General features: G+C 41.3%; 2 protein-coding genes across 2 annotated transcripts; both read left to right on the forward strand.

Annotated features, from left to right (window-relative positions):
* Window positions 1-214: 214 nt before the first annotated feature.
* Window positions 215-3,000, forward strand: mpv17l (MPV17 mitochondrial membrane protein like). The gene is made up of 4 exons (XM_070923907.1): window positions 215-521; window positions 1,041-1,111; window positions 2,397-2,426; window positions 2,785-3,000. The coding sequence occupies exons 1-4, from the start codon at window positions 215-217 to the stop codon at window positions 2,998-3,000; spliced, it is 624 nt and encodes a 207-aa protein (XP_070780008.1).
* Window positions 3,001-9,131: 6,131 nt separating this feature from the next.
* LOC139300482 (nuclear distribution protein nudE homolog 1-like) lies at window positions 9,132-15,053 on the forward strand. The gene is made up of 8 exons (XM_070923597.1): window positions 9,132-9,240; window positions 9,888-10,041; window positions 11,962-12,110; window positions 12,553-12,689; window positions 12,779-13,039; window positions 13,620-13,705; window positions 14,511-14,656; window positions 15,005-15,053. Exons 1-8 carry the CDS (start codon window positions 9,155-9,157, stop codon window positions 15,051-15,053), a joined length of 1,068 nt encoding a protein of 355 aa, XP_070779698.1. The 5' UTR covers window positions 9,132-9,154.
* The last annotated feature ends 3,705 nt before the right edge of the window (window positions 15,054-18,758 follow it).

Genomic DNA, 18,758 nt, shown 5'->3' on the forward strand with positions numbered 1-18,758 from the left:
TGTGTGATATTCCTGCCGCCGGTGGAAGCGTTTAATCCCTCCCTGATTACCGCGCACCGATGGATTGCGTCGTGTCAGCCACCCGACTGATATCAAGGCCTAGTCAAATGAATTTAACCGCTATGCTTGCGTCTTGATTGCTGAATTGAAGCCATTTAGGGCAGTCCGGCATCACTTTGTAAGCGTCAACGGGACCCCTCCCCCTGGTGCCAAAATGAGGAGAGCTGTGCTGAAAGAAGCCGCCAAACGCTTCCCCTGGCTGGCCAATGTCACTTTGTACGGGTGCTTATTCGCCGGCGGTGACCTTGTCCACCAGCTCATAGCTCAGAAGGAGCGAATGGACTGGAAACACACTCGCAACGTGGCCATTGTGGCAATCAGTTTCCATGGAAACTTCAATTACTTCTGGCTACGAGCTCTGGAGAGGCGTTTCCCAGGAAAGTCCGCCGGGATGGTTTTCCGCAAACTCCTGCTGGACCAAAGCTTTGCGTCGCCTTTGGCCACCAGTGTCTTCTACACGGGTAAGTTGACCTGGTTTCATCTCAGCAAAGACACGAACTATTTAGAGTTTGGTTACTGCGAGGCAAAGGGCAGACACGCTCTTGGTCTCTGTTTGGGTTGAAATGTTGTGCGCTTTTGTAGGAAGACCAAGAACCACATGATGCCAAAGACATCCAGTTATCTAAATGAACTCACCAAAGGTTGGTGTCACCACACCACCAGAGCACGAGCACAGAAGCAAATAAGTCTCATCAGTTAAACGTTTTGAATCTTTGCTCTCTTTTCTGTAACAACGCACAACACAACCTCAGGACTCAGGTGGACTGATTATTATATAATTATAATAACTTGCTGTCACCCTACAATTATTCAAAACCGTTAACACACAATAGTGAGCTGATGAGGCTTCATATTAAGGCCGTCTCTCAGTCAAACATCATGTGGGCCAAGGTGAGGAGTCATGACACACGTTTTTGGATTGTGCGTAATGACGCACAAATCACCACAAACTCTGCGTGAACGTGTCCTCTGTCCTGCAGGGGTGAGCTTCCTGGAGGGTAAGGAGGATATCTCTGAAGACTGGAGGGAGAAGTTCTTCAACACCTGGAAGGTAAGGAAGGCCTCGACAGCATCAAGCGAGGGAAAGTCACCTTCCCTTCACACACAGGAGCTGCCGCTGCGAGCTCACAGCCAGATTAACCCAGATTGTGTCACTGCCGCTTTTGCGCAGTGGGCACGACGCCCGGGAGCAAGCGGGGTAATTCAATCGCGTCAGCGAGTTTCAGGACGTGTGGGAGCTGAAGTCCTGCCAAATGTAAATCACAGTGTCATGCTGCTGTAATTGATTCTGGTAAATGTACAGACATGTTCTAATAAGGACCATTTCAAGGCTGGAAGAGAAGTCTGTGTGTCTGAGTGACGGATGAAGAGGGGGGGGCGAGATATAATCCAAGTATTGTACCTTGTTACAACTTTGAGCCTTCTTGTACTTTGCTTGTGTATTTCCATTTTCTGCTACATCATATGTTTACTATTTATTTTCACCAGTCATTATTTTACATACTAAACATGATCCGATGAGTTTATATGAAGAATTGTTTATTTAATTAAACTACCCTACAACATTAAAATGCTGTTTACATATTAATACATCAGTAATAATATTCCAATATAATACTCTTCTCATCATCATTCTGCTGCATAATAATATAATACTTATGTATACTTATTATTATAAGTTACTTTAACTACATTTTGCTGAAACAAACGTACTTTCACGGTTTGAAAGCAGTAATTTTACTCATAATTAAGTAATATTAAACTGTTGTATTACTACTTTTACTTAAGTATCTGGTTCTGATCTGCTGATCAGGGATTACAATACAGTTTATTCCATTAATTTTATATGATCAAGTGTCCTTTTCTTGATTTGGTACAGTGGTCTGTCCCTTTTCTCTTGTTTTAAAGTCTTAAAGGTTGAACATGATGGTTCCCCAGTGTGCTGATGTGGACCAGAACATTATTTTATTTCTCAATCCAAGCAATAAATCATCCTAAAAATACCATTAAATCCAAACTGTAAGCCTGACTCTTGTGGCAGTTAATCAAAGAAGATGGGATGTTGACAGAATATCTTCAAGTAGTTATGACAGCTGCTCCTTTCCTCCAAGGCAGAAGTCCATTTCCACAACTTTGGGTGTGGTATATTTAGATGGATAAGAAGGATCCCAAAGCATCCAATCTAAACTATAAATATCTTCACTGCAAACATAAACTCATCCTTGATCTCCTTTAATAATCGTTCCAAGGCAGTAATAACAGATTTGCATGGACGGGGATTTCAAAGGTCCTCTGTGTCTTCAAAAAAACTCATCACATCCTGTTTTCCCTTTCAGACTGGACTCATGTACTGGCCATTCATGCAGGTAAACATGAAAGCAATTTATTGTTTTTTTACACATTTATAGCTTATAACAAAGACTTTGTTGTTGTGCTGTCTGACCGAAATGTTTCATGCTGATATTCAATACTGATAAATTTGAGCATTTCATGCCAAAAAAAAAAATACTGCATCATATCTGATTAAAATGTCACTATTGCTGTAAGTTATACAGTCAAAGGGCATCCTATCCATTTGATCACAGGTGGATGATTCTGACTGTCTTGGTTTTTCTATCAGCCAAACACTAATTATACTGATGAAGAGGTACAGAAGAAGCTGACAGTACATTTATAATTACAATGTCTCCTGACCGCGTTCACTGTTTCCTGTTTTCGTCACAGTTTCTGAACTTTGTCCTGATGCCGTTGTACATGCGGACGGCCTTCATGGGCTGCTGCGCCTTCCTCTGGGCCACCTTCCTGTGCTTCTCTCGGCAGAGCGGCGATGGCACTGCCGCCGTGGCTCTGGCCTTCGTCATGGACCCCCGTAAGACACTGGAGGAGATGCGCGAGGCCCGGCTGGCCCGAAAAAAGCAAAAGGCCCAGAGTGAAAACTAAGGGGAGGAGGAGGAGGAGGAGGATGCTGCTTCTGTCTTTCAGGCCTTTGAGCTTCGGTCGCAGGACAGAGGGGGTCCCACTTTTGCTTGAGCAGCACCCACAAACTGAAAGCACCACGGAGAGCTGAGGAGCTGAGGAGCAGCTTACTGGTTGGAAACGTTGTCACTGAGTACATTTATCTGCCACACACACAACAGCTGTCATGGAATCTGAAGGCTGCCGTAATAATACTAATAACATCACTGGACATTTTCTTCCTGTGCTGAATGTTATTATTACATTTCACCTTTTCTATGTCAAAAATATGTATTATTTCCCCCAGAACTTTTTTCTTGGTGAAGTGGGGAAGCATTTAGATAAAAGAGGACAATAAAACACAAGTTAATAACAATATATATATAAATATATCAGTTAATATCTGTGTGACATACAGGAACAAACTAAAGTAAATGTGTAATTCAACACACTGTATGAGGCGGACAGCCCTGACAGTCAGCTGATTAATAATAACATCAGCCCCACATATTGTTCTTTAAGGTTTATTAGTTTATTTGTTATAAGGAGCAAAGCTCCTCCAGCTGTGCAGTGTTTCCTGAATGAAGTTTAAGACGTGGGCATCAACCAGGCAGAGAGGTCAGGATCTTTTGGCCTCTGCTGCATCGCTTTTGACTCAGTTTTCTTCAGTTTAAGAATTTGTTTTGACATTTTGTGTAGTTGGGAGTGTATATGTTCACAGGACATGTGGGAAGATAGAAGGGTTTGAAATCCCTGCCCATAATCAAACTGGGACATGCGGTTACATGGTATGCACCTTTACCACCAACGGAACAACACTAAAATAGTGACATTCATGAATAGGATGTAAAGTCTAAGTGCTTACGCCTGGCACGTATTGTTTACAGTTGCAGTGATGAACAAATGATGATCTTGCCTCCAGAGGTTTTTTATATGAGACTGGACACATGGACTTCAGACTTTAAAGGGCAGTTCTGTTGTGATGGGCCGTGGCTGGTTTTTGTGCTGGTGGAACTGGTTTGATGGGAGTCCACAGTGCAATGAAGCTCCTGAGATCAGATTTAAGGGCTCGATATTTCTGCTGTACACTAGTTGTGCCTTCTTTCAGTGACTGGAGTCCTGACCACAGGTCTGCGAGCTAGCAGTGTCTGGCTGACTGGTGATAGTCTTCAGTCATCATCAGTACAATAAGATACATGTATATATATATATATATATTTTGGTGTACAATTAGAAATGAAGTTTCTGTATTTATTTTGGGATGCACTGATGTATCAGGCTGAGACATGAGGCAACAGGTTTCTGATGTCTGAAAGCTCACGAAGTGTCCAAAAACAAGGGGTTCATCATCTGGGGAGCAAGAACGTGCTCAGTACATGACACAAGCTTCCTGATGGTGGCGCTAGAGGGAGGTTCAGGAAGCCGTGAAACTATTTACTGCAGCTTTTACTCGTTTTTAAGATACCTTGTCAAGTATTGTTCAAGGAGAAAAGTGAACGTGATGGTGGTGCTATAGAAGAAAGGTCAGGATATACACAAAATACTTGTTAGTGGGTCTTTTTGTGGGATTTTCTGGCAATAAGATAAATATAAAATATCATCAGACTATCACTGTTTTATAGTTTTAAGACCAACTTCTTGTCAAAAGGGCTCATTATGTGTTATTACCAGCAGATACAGTATGTATCAGTGCATCCCACCTGTGTTGTGTCTCCTAGTTCGACCTGCGAAGCTACAGTCTCTTAATCCTGTCCTCTTACTTGAAACATCACATAGATTGCCATCAGCCCAGATACCTTATCATGTAACACAACACTTACCTAAACCAGACCCATCACTCACTCCTGTTTAGATTTGTGACTTTTATTAATATTTATCAAAAGAGAATTGAAGATTTCATTGCAGTACACTTATTATACTAGAAGTGGAAAAACTCATGGCTGCATTATTGTACTTTCATGGATTAAATTCACCTGTCAATCACATCAAGGAGGACCAGGTTTATACACAAGTTTAGAGGTTTGGACACAGCCCTTCTGTAGATAAGCTTTAAGTGAATAACAACATAGGCATTCTGTTCTTCCATGTATGAAACCAAAATAAAACCTCAAAGAATGCTCAATATTGTTCAGAACTTTGTGTGAAAGTCCGTATTATGATATTGTGATGACCGGTATACAGCAAACTGTGAGAACCTCAACCACTTTGCTGCATTAGTATTTTGATATTTTCAGAAATAGGACACTCGTGGGTGTGTTAACACTGTAATGTCATTTTGACATGGGACCTCTTCTATTCTGTCGAGTGGATGGGATGACGTCATACGCACAGGTTTTAATGAGATTTGATGGGGAAAGTGTGTCACAGTTAAGCCATCAACAATGAGACTGTAGCACTGTTAAGGTGTTGAACCAGGTCCTGGAGTGGACTGGTGAAATCAGGCGACTGAAAGTACAATAAGACTATGAGTCTACAGCCTTGCCAGCGGCTCTGTGAGGCTTCACCATTGGCAGTATTTAAAGGCACGGTGGTGCTAAATGCTAGCGTCAACATGCTAACATGCTCACAATGACGAATGCTAACATGCTGATGTTTAGCAGGTCTAAATGTTGACCTGATGGTGGCGCTAGATGAAAATTTAAGGGATTACCAAACTGTAAAACTTATTACAATTGTGTGCACCACATTTCACCGACTGACATTACCACCCATAGAGCCACGCTGGCTAGAAGCCTATCATGAGCATTGTTATACAGTGAATTAAACCATCCAACAGTATATAAAACATTCACCCCTGCCAGCTACATTAAAATGCTGTTTGCATGTTAGTTTTAATAACACCATGTATAACAACACAACTCTGACCAGGCCATTTTGCCTGCATAGTGAGAATTTGTACTTTTATACTGATAATACTGTTACTGAGACTTTTACTCGTTATGGAGAGTCTTTATATTATGGTATTGCTACTTTAAGAAAGGAATCTGAATACTTCTTCCACTACTGCTGTTCAAAGACCCATACCAACGCCTGCGCTCACCAAGTATATCTGGCAGCCTGCGCTACAGCTGAAGACCTGTATGGAAGAACAGGGCGGATGGATAAACTGTTGTTAGCCCAAAAATACTTCCAGCGCGTAACTCCACCCTAAAACCCCATATTGTAGTTATATTTCTGTCTAAAAGCATGTTAAGAAAACAAGAGACATCATGTTAATTGGTGAGATTTAGAGGCGTTAGTGGTTGATTTTTTTAAACTTAGAGCCAGGCTAGCTGTTTCCAGCTAAGCTAGGCTAACAATACTTACACAGACTGTACACAGAATAAGATTGATATACATTTTCACTCTCGGAAACAAAACAAATAACCTTTAACCAGCCAGGGTCACAGACACATGTTTGTAATCTGCTGTCAGTGTGGACCAGACTTTCTGAAAACATGTAGCCCAGATATGAAGCAAGGACATAGAGGATTGGAGTGTGTGTATAACAGCTTTATGCTCTAGTGATGGTGCGTGTGGATTAACCAGGATCAGATAGGCCTGGTTAATCCCTCTGAAAAGGACAGAGTTGACCCAGTGTGACCTCTGACCCCAACAACAGGAAGCGAAATTCCCCAATCAGAGTCAAGGATGCTTTCAAGTGCCACGCTCAGATATTAGTGTAACACGCCCTCCTTCAGTAACCTTCAAAAACATAATCATACAACACATCATGTAAGTGGCCAGATGCAGAGCAGGAAGCAGAGGGATTAAAATTCAACACACTTTCATATTCAGGTCTAAGAATTGAGAACAATAAATGTGGGATATGAAGTATAAATGATCGTAATGCCGTCTGTTCACCTGTTAATCACGTCATCTGAATGAAACAGTGACGCTTTGTTTGAGCCTTTGTTCTGTTGTGTTAATGTGCAGCGTTGCGCTGTAGGAAGGTGCCTTTGGTTGTTTATGGACTTAAGTTATTTAAATGAAACTGTACAACTGCAACAAATGCAACTATTACAAAAAAAGTAAACAGAAGAATGATGAGAAACACCATCGGGAATATATCAAACATCACTAAGATTTGAAGTTTACATTCTTTCTATTCTTGACATCAATTAAAAATTTAAATGAACAGCAATGGTAATACAATTAGGTCATTTTACTGTTTTTGTGCATTGCAATACTAACAAGTTGTAACCTAGATAAACTAATTGGTAGTTAGTATTTGAGTGTTAGGTTTCCCAAAACACAACAACCAGACAGAATAATCTTTATTGGAAGAAGAGAAATAAATAAATGTATATGGAAACCCATAAAAAAAAGATTTACTATCTCATCGTTTTGACCTAGCACCCCTTATAATAATTTCTTACTTTTCGTCTTGTTTTCTGCTTCCACATACATGCTGCATTCAATGTCTTCCTTGTACATACTAAATCTAAGACCAAAAGTTGCAAATTGGGCACCACACATTCAAAAGGTTGTGGTAGGAAATTAAAGGCAGTATCACGGCATTTGTAGATACATTCATGATTTGTAGGTTCAAGTTCGTAATTTGAAAGCACAATCCTTGATTCACCTTTAAACAAAAGGATAATCGCAACACTAAAAGTGAACTCTGCTGTCACTCCAAATCTGATGTGTGATCTATGTGTAATTATACCTATAATCTATGTGATTATAGCTAATAAGAAGGAAATAGTAGCTCATTTTCAGCAGTAACTAATTAAGAAACCAACCATTGAAGGCACCATTATAAGAGCTGATTGTTTACCATGTTTTGAACACAATTTGATGAGTGGAATAAATTGATTTTACTGTGGGCTTAATTTGACGCAATGAATGACTGTAAATAGCGTGATTCTGGATTACTGTCATTTTACTTTTAACATTAGCTGTAGACAGGGCTGACGATAAATGTAGTATCATATCTTCGGATGTTTCCGACAGCACGGGAAGGCAGCACCGGCCTCCGGTAATCCATCAAAACGTCTAGACGGTGCGGATGATGAAGACACCCCTTTTACCCTGACATCACTCCTCTGATTGGACAAGGATTCTAATCCCGCCTATCAACTTTTGATTGACAGACAGTTGACTAATAGCGACAGGCAACGAAGCTGTCGTCGAACTTGTGATTGGTGAGTTGGTCCGGACAATATGAATGGCAACTAGTATTGTTCGACGTCTTCCCAAGACAGTAGCAACTTTGTGTTTCCAACTCCGGGAAAGTCTTCTAATAGTTTTATTTAATCGTTTCGACTTTAAATTTAACCGACAAAGTGTGTCGGTAGTAGTATCAGCACATGAAGAGGATTTAGAAAAAGAATAAATTGGTAAACACTGCGTCGAAAGAAGCTAACTGTTGAGCGTAAGTTATAGCTGTGTTGTGTTTATCTCAGCTGGGATTTAAATGGTTAACGCTAAACTCCGTTAGCTGAACTAGCTAACTTATTTGCATTTACAAGCTAAGAACATTACATTTTTTATTATGTGTTGTCTTAGTTTTGTAGTTAATAGTTTGAGCTAATCACTTACAATGTTTATAAAAGCAGGTGTTACTAATGATAAATCATATGAGGGTAGATGTTACCCGTTATCTTTGAGGTAGCGTTTTCTTTCAGTTCCCGTTGTTTAGTTCAGGTCGCTGTAACCAGACTCCATATAAATATTGTAAGTAATTTATTTCTGGAGTGGCTTGGGTTACATTTTAGTGAATTTGACTTACGTTAAAGCTGTTTTTTGAATCAATGTAATCTATTCTTCTATTCGGCATACAACCAGTATTCAAAGAAACATTATTTACCACAGCTAGGTCGAAACGTATTCGCCTGATTTACCCGTTATCTCTCCGAACTAAGCACACCGTTAACGCCATGGATGGCGGTGACTACAAAAATCTAGAAACTGAGATTTTATTTGAAATATAGTGCTACTTGAATTGCCGGATTAACGTGAAAATACTGATGAATCGTCTGATCAATCATGTCCTATCATAACTATTACCGTTAACCGGCGTAACGTTGATGATAAATTGGCCGATTTGTAAACGGAATTTCTACCCACCGGTACCTTGTCTAAATGCCTTGTTTTGATTGAACCACAGACCATTGTGTGACAGAAGAGTCGGCTCTCCACCTGGGCTGAGCTGGAGATGGGGGATTCGCAGCCTCCAGAGTTTGGGTCCCTGGAGGAAGAGCTGGAGTACTGGAAGGAGCAGGCTTCCAGGCGTCAACAGAGGTGTGTCCCCCCCCCTCCCTGTTTATGTTTTATTAACAGACCCTCCATGAATAAATTACGGAGCCCCAGAAGTCCTGAAAAATGATATTTTTTATCTTGTTATATAAGTTAGATAAGTTAATATTTTGTTTGAATAAGTTAACACGTTGTGCCAACAAGATAATAACTTGTGCACACCACATAAAAAAAAATATAATCTTTCAGGACTTCTGGGGGTCCGTAATAAAATCTGAAAAAACAATCAATACTCTTTTGCTGCTCTCCAGTTCAGTTTCTAGAAATATGAGTCTGTAGACACTCCTGCAACACTAACAATTGTGAACCGCAAGGTGTTTTCCTATTAAACACACTTCTGTGATGTTTAGACTTTCGTGTTTAAACCATAATGCCCACAGCTTCCTGTGGCTGGGTGGGAAAATGGTCAAACTGGTCTGTTTGAGAATTATCTGGCAAAACCTCCTCTGAGACAACATCTTGGTCTGATTGTTTTGCTCCAAACACGAGTGTGATTACTGTGTTTTTACTGTATAAAACCAGAAAATCCAATCCAATAAGCGAAATTGAATAATAGTTCAAATTATTTGCTGTGATAATGTCCAAAGGTAACAAACATATAGCTAATATTCTGCGTATGTGTGTGTGCGCAGTGTAGCGGAAGCCCAGGAGGAACTGCAGGAGTTTCAGCAGATGAGTCGGGACTATGAGGTGGAGCTGGAGACGGAGCTAAAACAGTGTGAGGCACGAAACCGCGAACTTCTTTCTGCCAACAACCGCCTCCGCATGGAACTGGAAAACTACAAGGTACAGAGGACATTATCAGTTATCAGATACTGGCAAACTGGAGGTCGTTCAGACATAATATGCAGAACAAAGATTCAGATTGCTCTGTATAAACACTTTGGGATGAACTTTCCCTCAGGTTCTCAAAGACAACACTCGGAGGTAAACAAATGCGGTTCATCGTTGGGAAATAAAGCTGTTCTGTCCCAGTGCACCAGAATAGATGTACTAGTCTTGTAATATGTCCTTCTACCCCCATAAAGCGGCTGTATCATGTTCTGGGTTGCAAAGTTATTTTAATAACGTTCAACCAACTGACCCATTTAAGTGGATTTGACTGTGTATTTCTATATTCATCAGCTGATAGTAAGTTGAGTTTTATGGCCTGTGCTGAATAGATTTCACTGGTGCTCATGACTGAACACACACACACACACACACACACACACACACTTTCACAGAGGATTGATTCAGGGCAGAAAAAGGCAGCTGATGTGTCTTGGTTGGTCCGTGTCTGGAGGGGATGGCAGTACTTCCCATGAGACCTGTCTCCCGGTCATGTTGCAGTTCACTCTCCCTCTTTTCTCCCTTTTTAAATTTTATTTATTTGTTTATCATCCTGCTGAGAGACGCACACAGGCATTTTGAGGGGAACGTGGCTAAATTAAGAAAAAGAAGAAAGAAAAGAACATTTTACTTCCAACATTTCAGTCATAAAGCCTTGTTTATGCTCCGTGCTGCGTCCCGGGTGAAAGTGAGCTCATTGCATCATGTGTGTTGGGCTCCACAGGCCATTGTAACACATGGTTGTGCAGCTCCCAATTTCTGCCTATCGCATGTACTTTGATTCAACATTCAGGAGAGAATAAGTCATCCTGCTAGAAAAGACTGTTCTGTGGTAGTATGTTGGTCAGAGGTTATGTTTACTGTCTTGTGTAATGATTGAGCTGCAGGCTGCTGCTGTGAAACAACTTCATATAAAGAAGCTCTTTCTTTAGCTGTGTCAGCTCGTTGTCTCCGTCTTCCTCGCTTTAGAGGGCGCTCTCACTAGAAACAAGATGGTGAAGGTCAGCAGTAAAATCCTCAAAATCCTAAATCTATCCCATCAGTCAGCGCCGACCCCCTTCACTCCGAGTTTCAGAATCTACCTTCCAGATTTCCGGCTGTGAAGAGCAATAGATATAAGCACTCAGTCATTTCCCTTAGTAGTGATGGTGTTGTTCTTTGATGATGATGACGGTGATGATGGTTGTGACCTTGGCTAACTGTGTTGATTTTGTTTGTTTATGATGACATTGTCAGCCATGTTGTTTATTTAAGGTCGTTGAATTGTATTTGCATATCTATGTGTATGTGTATTTATATTAGTGTTTATTTCTTTATACAAGTGAGGTTGATCTTGAAATACACATGGATTAGATCAACCTGGGACCACAGTTGTTTTCCCCGAGAAACATTCAGTGCCCCCCCGTTGAGACTTTTGAGAAGACTGTGAACTTGAAAAGGTAAAAGGGCTGTTATCTCACACAGCATGTATGACCAGTATGCAGAGACTTCATGGAATTTAGCTGAAGCATGCTGAAGCTTGACACAGTGTTGTGTTGTCTGGTACCAGGTCTCTGTTCCTGCCACGTCCAGCTGCGAGCCTCTCAGTGCCTCCAGCTGCAGATAGATAATGTGTAGAAATATCCAACACTCAACATGTGATGAAACATAAAGCCAGCAACAGAGTGACCGTGATAACACATGATGTTTCCTGTGAAGGAGCTATGAGTAAATGTAAGCTTCCATTAGCTGGATGTGCTTTTAACCACAGAGGGGATTTTTTTTAACTAAATAGCCTCAATTGTTGGGATCATTTAAATGCTTCTGCTAGCAAATTCCCCTTCAGGAGTTTTGTTTGTTTTCCTCCTCCTGACACTGTGGTCGTCCTCCTGCCAGGACAAGTATGAGACGCAGCACTCAGAGGCCTACCGGCAGATCTCCAGCCTGGAGGGAGACCTGGCTGAGACCACAGCCATCAGAGACCAGCTTCACAAGTACATCAGAGAGCTGGAGCAGGCCAACGATGACCTGGAGAGGACCAAGAGGTCAGAGGACACTCACACATTGTTGGAGGAAGTTGAAGGAAAACTCTGTGATTGTACGAAGGAAATTAATTCACCATGTGGTTTTCATATTCTGATTAAACCCGTTTTAGCCTCGTTTACAAACCTAAATAGAGGTAAAAGAAAAGAGAAATGTTTAACTTTACTGTGTTTTCCCTTCACCTTGAAAAGTACTTTTTACTATATTTTTTTTACTTTTAAGGTCCATTATTCTGTCTACTTCTCCACCAGCTGCCTTTTTACAGCACAAGTAACCTAGCTAGCAAGGCTGCAGGAAAGTAGCCTAACAATGACTTGACTGTGGTAACAGTTTCTCGAGTCTCCCGAGCCTCACTAGCAGTCTCACACTGTGTGTGTGTGTGTGTGTGTGTGTGTGTGTGTGTGTGTGTGTGTGTGTGTGTGTGTGTGTGTGTGTGTGTTTCAGGGCGACCATCATGTCACTGGAGGACTTTGAGCAGAGGATGAACCAGGTTATAGAGAGGAACGCCTTCCTGGAGAGCGAGCTGGACGAGAAGGAGAATCTCTTGGAGTCCGTCCAGAGGCTGAAGGACGAGGCCAGAGGTAGGGCTCCACTGATCTGCTGTCAGTTAAAACATAAACATCATAATAAATACAAATATTGTAACATATGTGTTGTTTGTGTGTGTCAGACCTGAGACAGGAGCTTGCGGTGCAGCAGAAACAGCAGGTACAGGACAGGAAGCCGTCCCTCAGCAGTGCAGTCAAAGAGCCTTCCTCCTCCTCCTCCTCGGCTGGTTTTCCCACCCCACCCCTCACCCCCCCAGACAAAAGAACCGAGGACAAAACCACGTCTTCGTCCTCTAACCAGCTCGTCCCCTCTGCTACCACACCATCCAGACCTCCAGCTTCAGCAGAGTCCTTCACCACCCCGCCGCCCTCCATCAGCAGAGGTCGGCGCATGTGTTCATGTTGTGTTGTTGGACCCATTATCAGACACACCAGTATCCACCAGGGATCCAAGCATGTCCCTCTTAAGTCTCAGTTTTATATCTGTAAACGGTGTCCTCACGCAAATCCAGATAAGAGGAAAATGCTGATGCCTTCATCTGAGCCTGTAGTTATTATCACCGTGTGCTGAGCAATTAACGAGCAGCAGCAAGTGATTTTCAGACCTTTTCCCTGGGTTTTGCCTGTTAGTCAATACACTACAGGATACCTTATGCGGAAGGTTGTATGCAGCCTGAGAGGAAGACTGCAGGCACTGCTCGGGGCTGAAAAACCCACCTAATCGTTTTTTATTTGAACATCAGGATTCATTTTCCAGAGAGCTGAGGTCTCATTTTAAATGAAATACTGAAGTATTATTGAAGTGTCAACTAATGAATTGATTGACAATCGATTCATTGGTTAAGTAAATGATCAAACAAAGATCCCGAACATTCTCTAATGTGATCGTTAGCTGATGTTTTCCCGCTTTGTATCGTTAGAAACTCGACTATCTCTGCCTTCTTGGGATGTTTGTTTCTGCAGGTGAAAGCCTCTCAGGGACTCCTCTCACCACGTCGGCCAGAATCTCGGCTCTGAACATTGTTGGAGAGCTGCTGAGAAAAGTCGGGGTAAGAACCACGCTTGTGATTTTTGAACTCGGCGTTTCATGAATCAGCCTTTTTATCAGCTGCTGACTTATCGTCATGTGGCGCTGCAGGGTGCTTCTGGTTTTACTCTCACTTCTTTTCTAGAGCTGAAGCAACAACAAGTACAGACAAGCACAAAACACAATCAGTAATTGTTCTTCCTAAAAGATTTGACTATTTTTGTACAATACTGACAACTTAAAGAAAGACGTGTGACTGTAAGCTTTGGAAACATCCACTGTCTGATCTCAGAGGTGCAAACATCTGCACTTCATGCACTTTTCTATTAAAGGACACGATGCACTTCAGTATTTAATGAATATTTCTTGACTGAAACTTTTGTTTCTGTTTTTTGGGGGATGATAAAGTGTCGGTCTGTCCGTCAGACGTTGGTCCACCACTTTGGTCCAAACTGAAATAGATCGCCATGACATTTTGTGTTCAGCCTCAGCTGTACTTTGTTTTTAGCGCTGCTTCACATTGAAACACTGATGATGTCTAAACTGTACAGACATGACAATCAGTTCCATACATACTATTAATACAGATAGTGTTTCTGACTGAGGCTGTTAGGCCTTTTATTCTGACATTTATTACATTTACTTCCCCACAAAGATCTCAACCTCAACGTTCATCCATTTAACAGTTTATAAAGAGCTTTACAGTCTCACAGAGCCGCTAGAGTGGCTCTTAGTCTTGTTTAAGTTTGATACCAGTGCAGATTAGATTCCTTCCAGCGATTAGGATCACAGTGATGACTGTCTGAAGCTGAATGGCCTGTTTGTAGAACCTGGAGTCCAAGCTGGCGTCGTGTCGGGATTACGTCCACGAGCAGACAGCGAACCGCAGAGGCCACGCTGGTGGACAGGGGGCGACGTTGGGCCAGAACAACTCCTCAGAGACCCATCCCACCAACGGCCTCTACAACAAGGGGTGAGACGCTCTGTCCTCCTGCACTGTGCAGCCGTCAGCTGCAGGTCTCATGTCCGGACTAGCAGAGGAATCAAACCTGTTATTAGTTTGTGAAAGAAAGAAAGAAAATACTGAAAAAAATGTCCAGATAGACAAAACTCGAAGGGATGTGATCAAAAATCACAAATTGAAAAGTTGGGAGCTTTAAAATGATCACTCCTATGATTGTTTATCTGCTGAAAACAGCACACAAATACATCAGTGTTTTCATTGTTTTGAAGGTTGTAAGATTTCAAATGATGTCTGACGGTGAGTGAAACAGGAAACCGGAGCAGCTGATCTGTGAGTGTGTTTGTTGTGTTTTTAAAGGCTGGTGAAGAGGTTAGACTTCGGGGCGGGACCCAAGCTGCTGCTGTGAAAAAGAAAACGTCCTCCACCTCGATCCTTAATCCTCCTCTGAGCTGCTCCCTCCTGTCCATCCGGTCCGGATCTCCCCCAACATGTAACGGTACTGTGTGTTGCACATCATACGGACCGCTCTCTCTGGGAGCTGCAGTGAATGAAATGGATGGATACGTTGCTATGGATACTTTGGGATGTCTGTTACCGGCTTAAGACTACACAGTTTGTTTGTTTATTAGCAGGACTTGTTTTTGGCACTCGCACTTATCTTGAACTCACTTCCTGGACTGCGTGTCACCACCTCACCTCCTTTGTTTTCTTGTGAAAGTGTTTTGCTCTTTTTTTTGTTGTTTTGTTTTCGCTCAAAAGGTGTGTTAAGACTGAACACAAAGCTAATTTTAGAGGCCGCGTGATTACAAACAGAGTGAATGAAAAGACACAAACAGATGCAGGTAGATTTCAGTCCGTCTTGAATGCTTCATGGATGCTTTTACACTTTACACTGCTTTTTAGTTATCAGATCACTATCCGATCCATCCAAGACGCACCGAGTGACGAAGTGAAACAAGTGGAGTTCCTGTTAAGGGTCAGGTTAAGGTTAGCAGACATGCAAACACATGAAGTTAGTTCCTTTTTGTTCGGCTACAACAAACGTCTTTACTGTCGCGCTCGTTTCACGATTGTTAAACGCAGACGGCTAAACCGGAGGTCAAACCTGCACCATTCAACCAAAGTGAATATTCGCTTTCTGTTTAGTTTGAACACACTTTAAAAGTGCTGAACACTGGAAGGGTGTTTGAGAATGTCTTTAAATACTACTTTTTAACTGTTAGTGAAACACACTCAGTCTTCTGCTTTGTCCTCGTTGTCAACTGATAGTCTGAAACTCCACCAACAACAAAGTGCCACTAATCCCAGAGAACACATATTAAAAGCACATATTTTACATATGATTACAGATTCTTTAGTCGCTTAACTCTAGTGTGGTCAAAGGGAGCCTGTGTGGCGCTGATCTGGGAAAAGCAAGCAGTAAACAACATGGCTGAATGTGATTGGCCAAGACTCAAGTCAATCAAACAAACACACTTTCAAAAACACCCCTCTCTAAGGTTTTAATGAACTCATTTAATGAATGAGCATAAAAATTGTACTTTCCAATTCAAAAGAGATGCTTTTGAATGCAACATCTCGTGGCCATCAGTGGTTCTGCCTTATTTAATATGTTGTGTAAATAATGAATCTAATGTGAGAGGAGAAGACATTTATCACCATCATCATCATCATCATCATCATCATCTCTGCAGCTCCGTGGAGCCTTTTAGCCTCATTGAACTCCTGGTTGTGGTTGTACGGCTCATTCACTGTAAGATTCACTCGGAGCTCTCCGACTCTGAATAAGGAAATGTGGTTTTTTAAGATGACTGTTTGCCTTTTGTTCTGTGTGACTGAGCTCAGTGCCACAGGAAGCATCGCCTGTTTCTGTGATGGAAACAGAATTTCTACTGGAATTTGTTGACTTCTTTGCTTTTTGTTGTCGTCAGGGATTACCCGACCCTTCAGTATGTGGCATCTGCGGATACACGGTCCGATCTGGTACTTCTATTTACCTAAATGACTAAAGTGAGCGCTCAAGCTACAACCTGAAGATGAGATAAGAATTTTTGTGCCAAAGATGATCAGTATACAAACATTTAGCACAGCTTAGCACAAACTTTGTGATCCAGATACCTGAGATCCTGGTCCAGAACTATTAAGTTGATAACCTTCACTTATCAATGATGATATGAGCTTTACCAGCAGAGACTTTATAAGACGGACAAGAAACAGAATACTGAAATATGCTGGATCATCCCCGGGACGTCAGTTAACCTTTCAACACTTAATTCTCAGTTAGTTGCTGGTGCAGAGGATGCTCGTTAACCCCCCCCCCCCCCGGACCTTTCCTCTAGCCAAACACGAGGAGTATCTAAAGTAGTATCACCCCCCTCAGGACAAACTTCTAGCTCCACTGCTGGTGATAGAAGATCAGCAGTATGTTGTTTGTTCTGTCCAGTTCTTTGATATTTGAGTCTCGTACTTGTAGTCTTGTTCCCGTGTTGCACCATCGAGTAGAGGAGGCACCTTTTAGACTCTGTAGAATAAATGAGCTCGACTTCTGTCTGTCCAGGAGTGAAATAGGAAACGTCTCCTGTTTGTGAGGAGACTTGAATACTTCAGTGAAGGCTACTTGTGTTTTATGTTAAAAAGAAAAAGTCTGTAACAGGTCGACTTGTAGTGTTGTGTGCTGTACCTCTGCTGTAGGGTCTCAGGTTGTGGTTCAGCTGAGCCCCTCTGGACCTCTCCTGTAGAGGTCAAAGGTCAGTGTGTGAAAGCAGACGTGGATAATGAGGTTGGGTGTTTGTTTTTGCCTTATATGACTCTATAAGAGTACGTACGTGCTGAGACCTGTTCTGCTTGTTGTTCACCTTCAGTGCTGCTTATGTCTCTGAAAAAGCAATAAAACTTGAAATGTAAAAAAAAAAAGGGTTTGATTATATTTATTCCTGAAAGTGGAGGAACTGAGACGACACGTCTGTTGTCATTTATAGCAGTTTATTTAATGGCACTTCAGAAAGTCCTGCATCACAACTCACTGTTATTCTAGTTATATATATATATATATATATTTATTGTGTGTCTGTGAGGTTTAAATCACACCGCCTAATCTCAACGAATATACAACAGCTGGGTTATAAATATAGTTTTACATTCAGTTTCCAAATAAACAGATTCTTCCTAAAATATTCTAAAAGCCCCTCTGAGGACGTGAATAAAGGGTACAACGGGCCCCAGCTTGTGCCTCAGACTTTCCGAAAACTAAACCTGTTGATTATTAATAAACCCAAAACTTCCTGTCGCTCTGAAGGTCAACCATTTAGATGAAAAAATATTGTATTAAAATTTTCTCTTTTTTTTTTACCAGTTTCTCAGTTTTCCTAATCCAAACAAAGATGGTGGACAGAAATGACATGTTGTTGTTCATTTTGTACAGATGTCATCTCTGGCTGCCTGGATAGAAAACACTGTCGCATTTTGAGAAACGTGTTAAAAATCTTCTTTATTGTGGAATATTTGTTTCATCCAGATGGTTTGACTCGACTGAGGGAAACTGACTTTATATATGGGAATTGTTTAAACTACCTGGAATATAAATACATCTAAATATATTCAAGTCACATAAATTATATGTTCTATTAACCCACAAACATTGAAAATAGTGGTTTCTTCTTTTTCTTGCTTCATTCATAAAACCTCTTGAAAATCTAACCTGGGAATTAGATTCTGGATGTGATGTTTATCATTTTATATCGGTTTCACTTTGTAAACTTTATTTGAGGAGTGAAAATCTGTAGCATTCATACCTCCTCCTTTGTTCTCATTACATGATAATTATAGTCTTAAATAATGAGATTTATTTTCCCCAAATAAAGTTAAACCATTTGGAATCAATCAGTTTAACGTTAGAGAAGTATAAACAGATGTTGTCGTCCATTGTTGTTGTTTATACCAGCTGATTATGTTAAAGTCACATGATGTAATAAATTAAAAAATAAGACCTGCATGTGTCCTTTAGTTTGACATTTCAAACTAAAGTGAACCTCGTTTACTTTTGAGGTTAAACACACATTCTTCTGTGTCATGTTTTTTTTAATCAATTAATTTATTTATTTTTGAGAAGGGG

Source organism: Enoplosus armatus, chromosome 17 (genome assembly GCF_043641665.1).
Source record: "Enoplosus armatus isolate fEnoArm2 chromosome 17, fEnoArm2.hap1, whole genome shotgun sequence".
In the NCBI taxonomy this organism is placed as follows: Eukaryota; Metazoa; Chordata; class Actinopteri; order Centrarchiformes; family Enoplosidae; genus Enoplosus; species Enoplosus armatus.

Excerpts from the sequence above, each read along its gene's own strand:
- mpv17l (XM_070923907.1), top strand. The coding sequence starts at position 215 with ATGAGGAGAGCTGTGCTGAAAGAAGCCGCCAAACGCTTCCCCTGGCTG. Across the intron at positions 522-1,040 it reads CACCAGTGTCTTCTACACGG|GGGTGAGCTTCCTGGAGGGT; the intron begins GTAAGTTGACCT and ends TCTGTCCTGCAG. Across the intron at positions 1,112-2,396 it reads AGTTCTTCAACACCTGGAAG|ACTGGACTCATGTACTGGCC; the intron begins GTAAGGAAGGCC and ends TTTCCCTTTCAG.
- LOC139300482 (XM_070923597.1), top strand. The coding sequence starts at position 9,155 with ATGGGGGATTCGCAGCCTCCAGAGTTTGGGTCCCTGGAGGAAGAGCTG. Across the intron at positions 13,040-13,619 it reads GCCGCCCTCCATCAGCAGAG|GTGAAAGCCTCTCAGGGACT; the intron begins GTCGGCGCATGT and ends TTGTTTCTGCAG. Across the intron at positions 14,657-15,004 it reads AACGGCCTCTACAACAAGGG|GCTGGTGAAGAGGTTAGACT; the intron begins GTGAGACGCTCT and ends GTGTTTTTAAAG.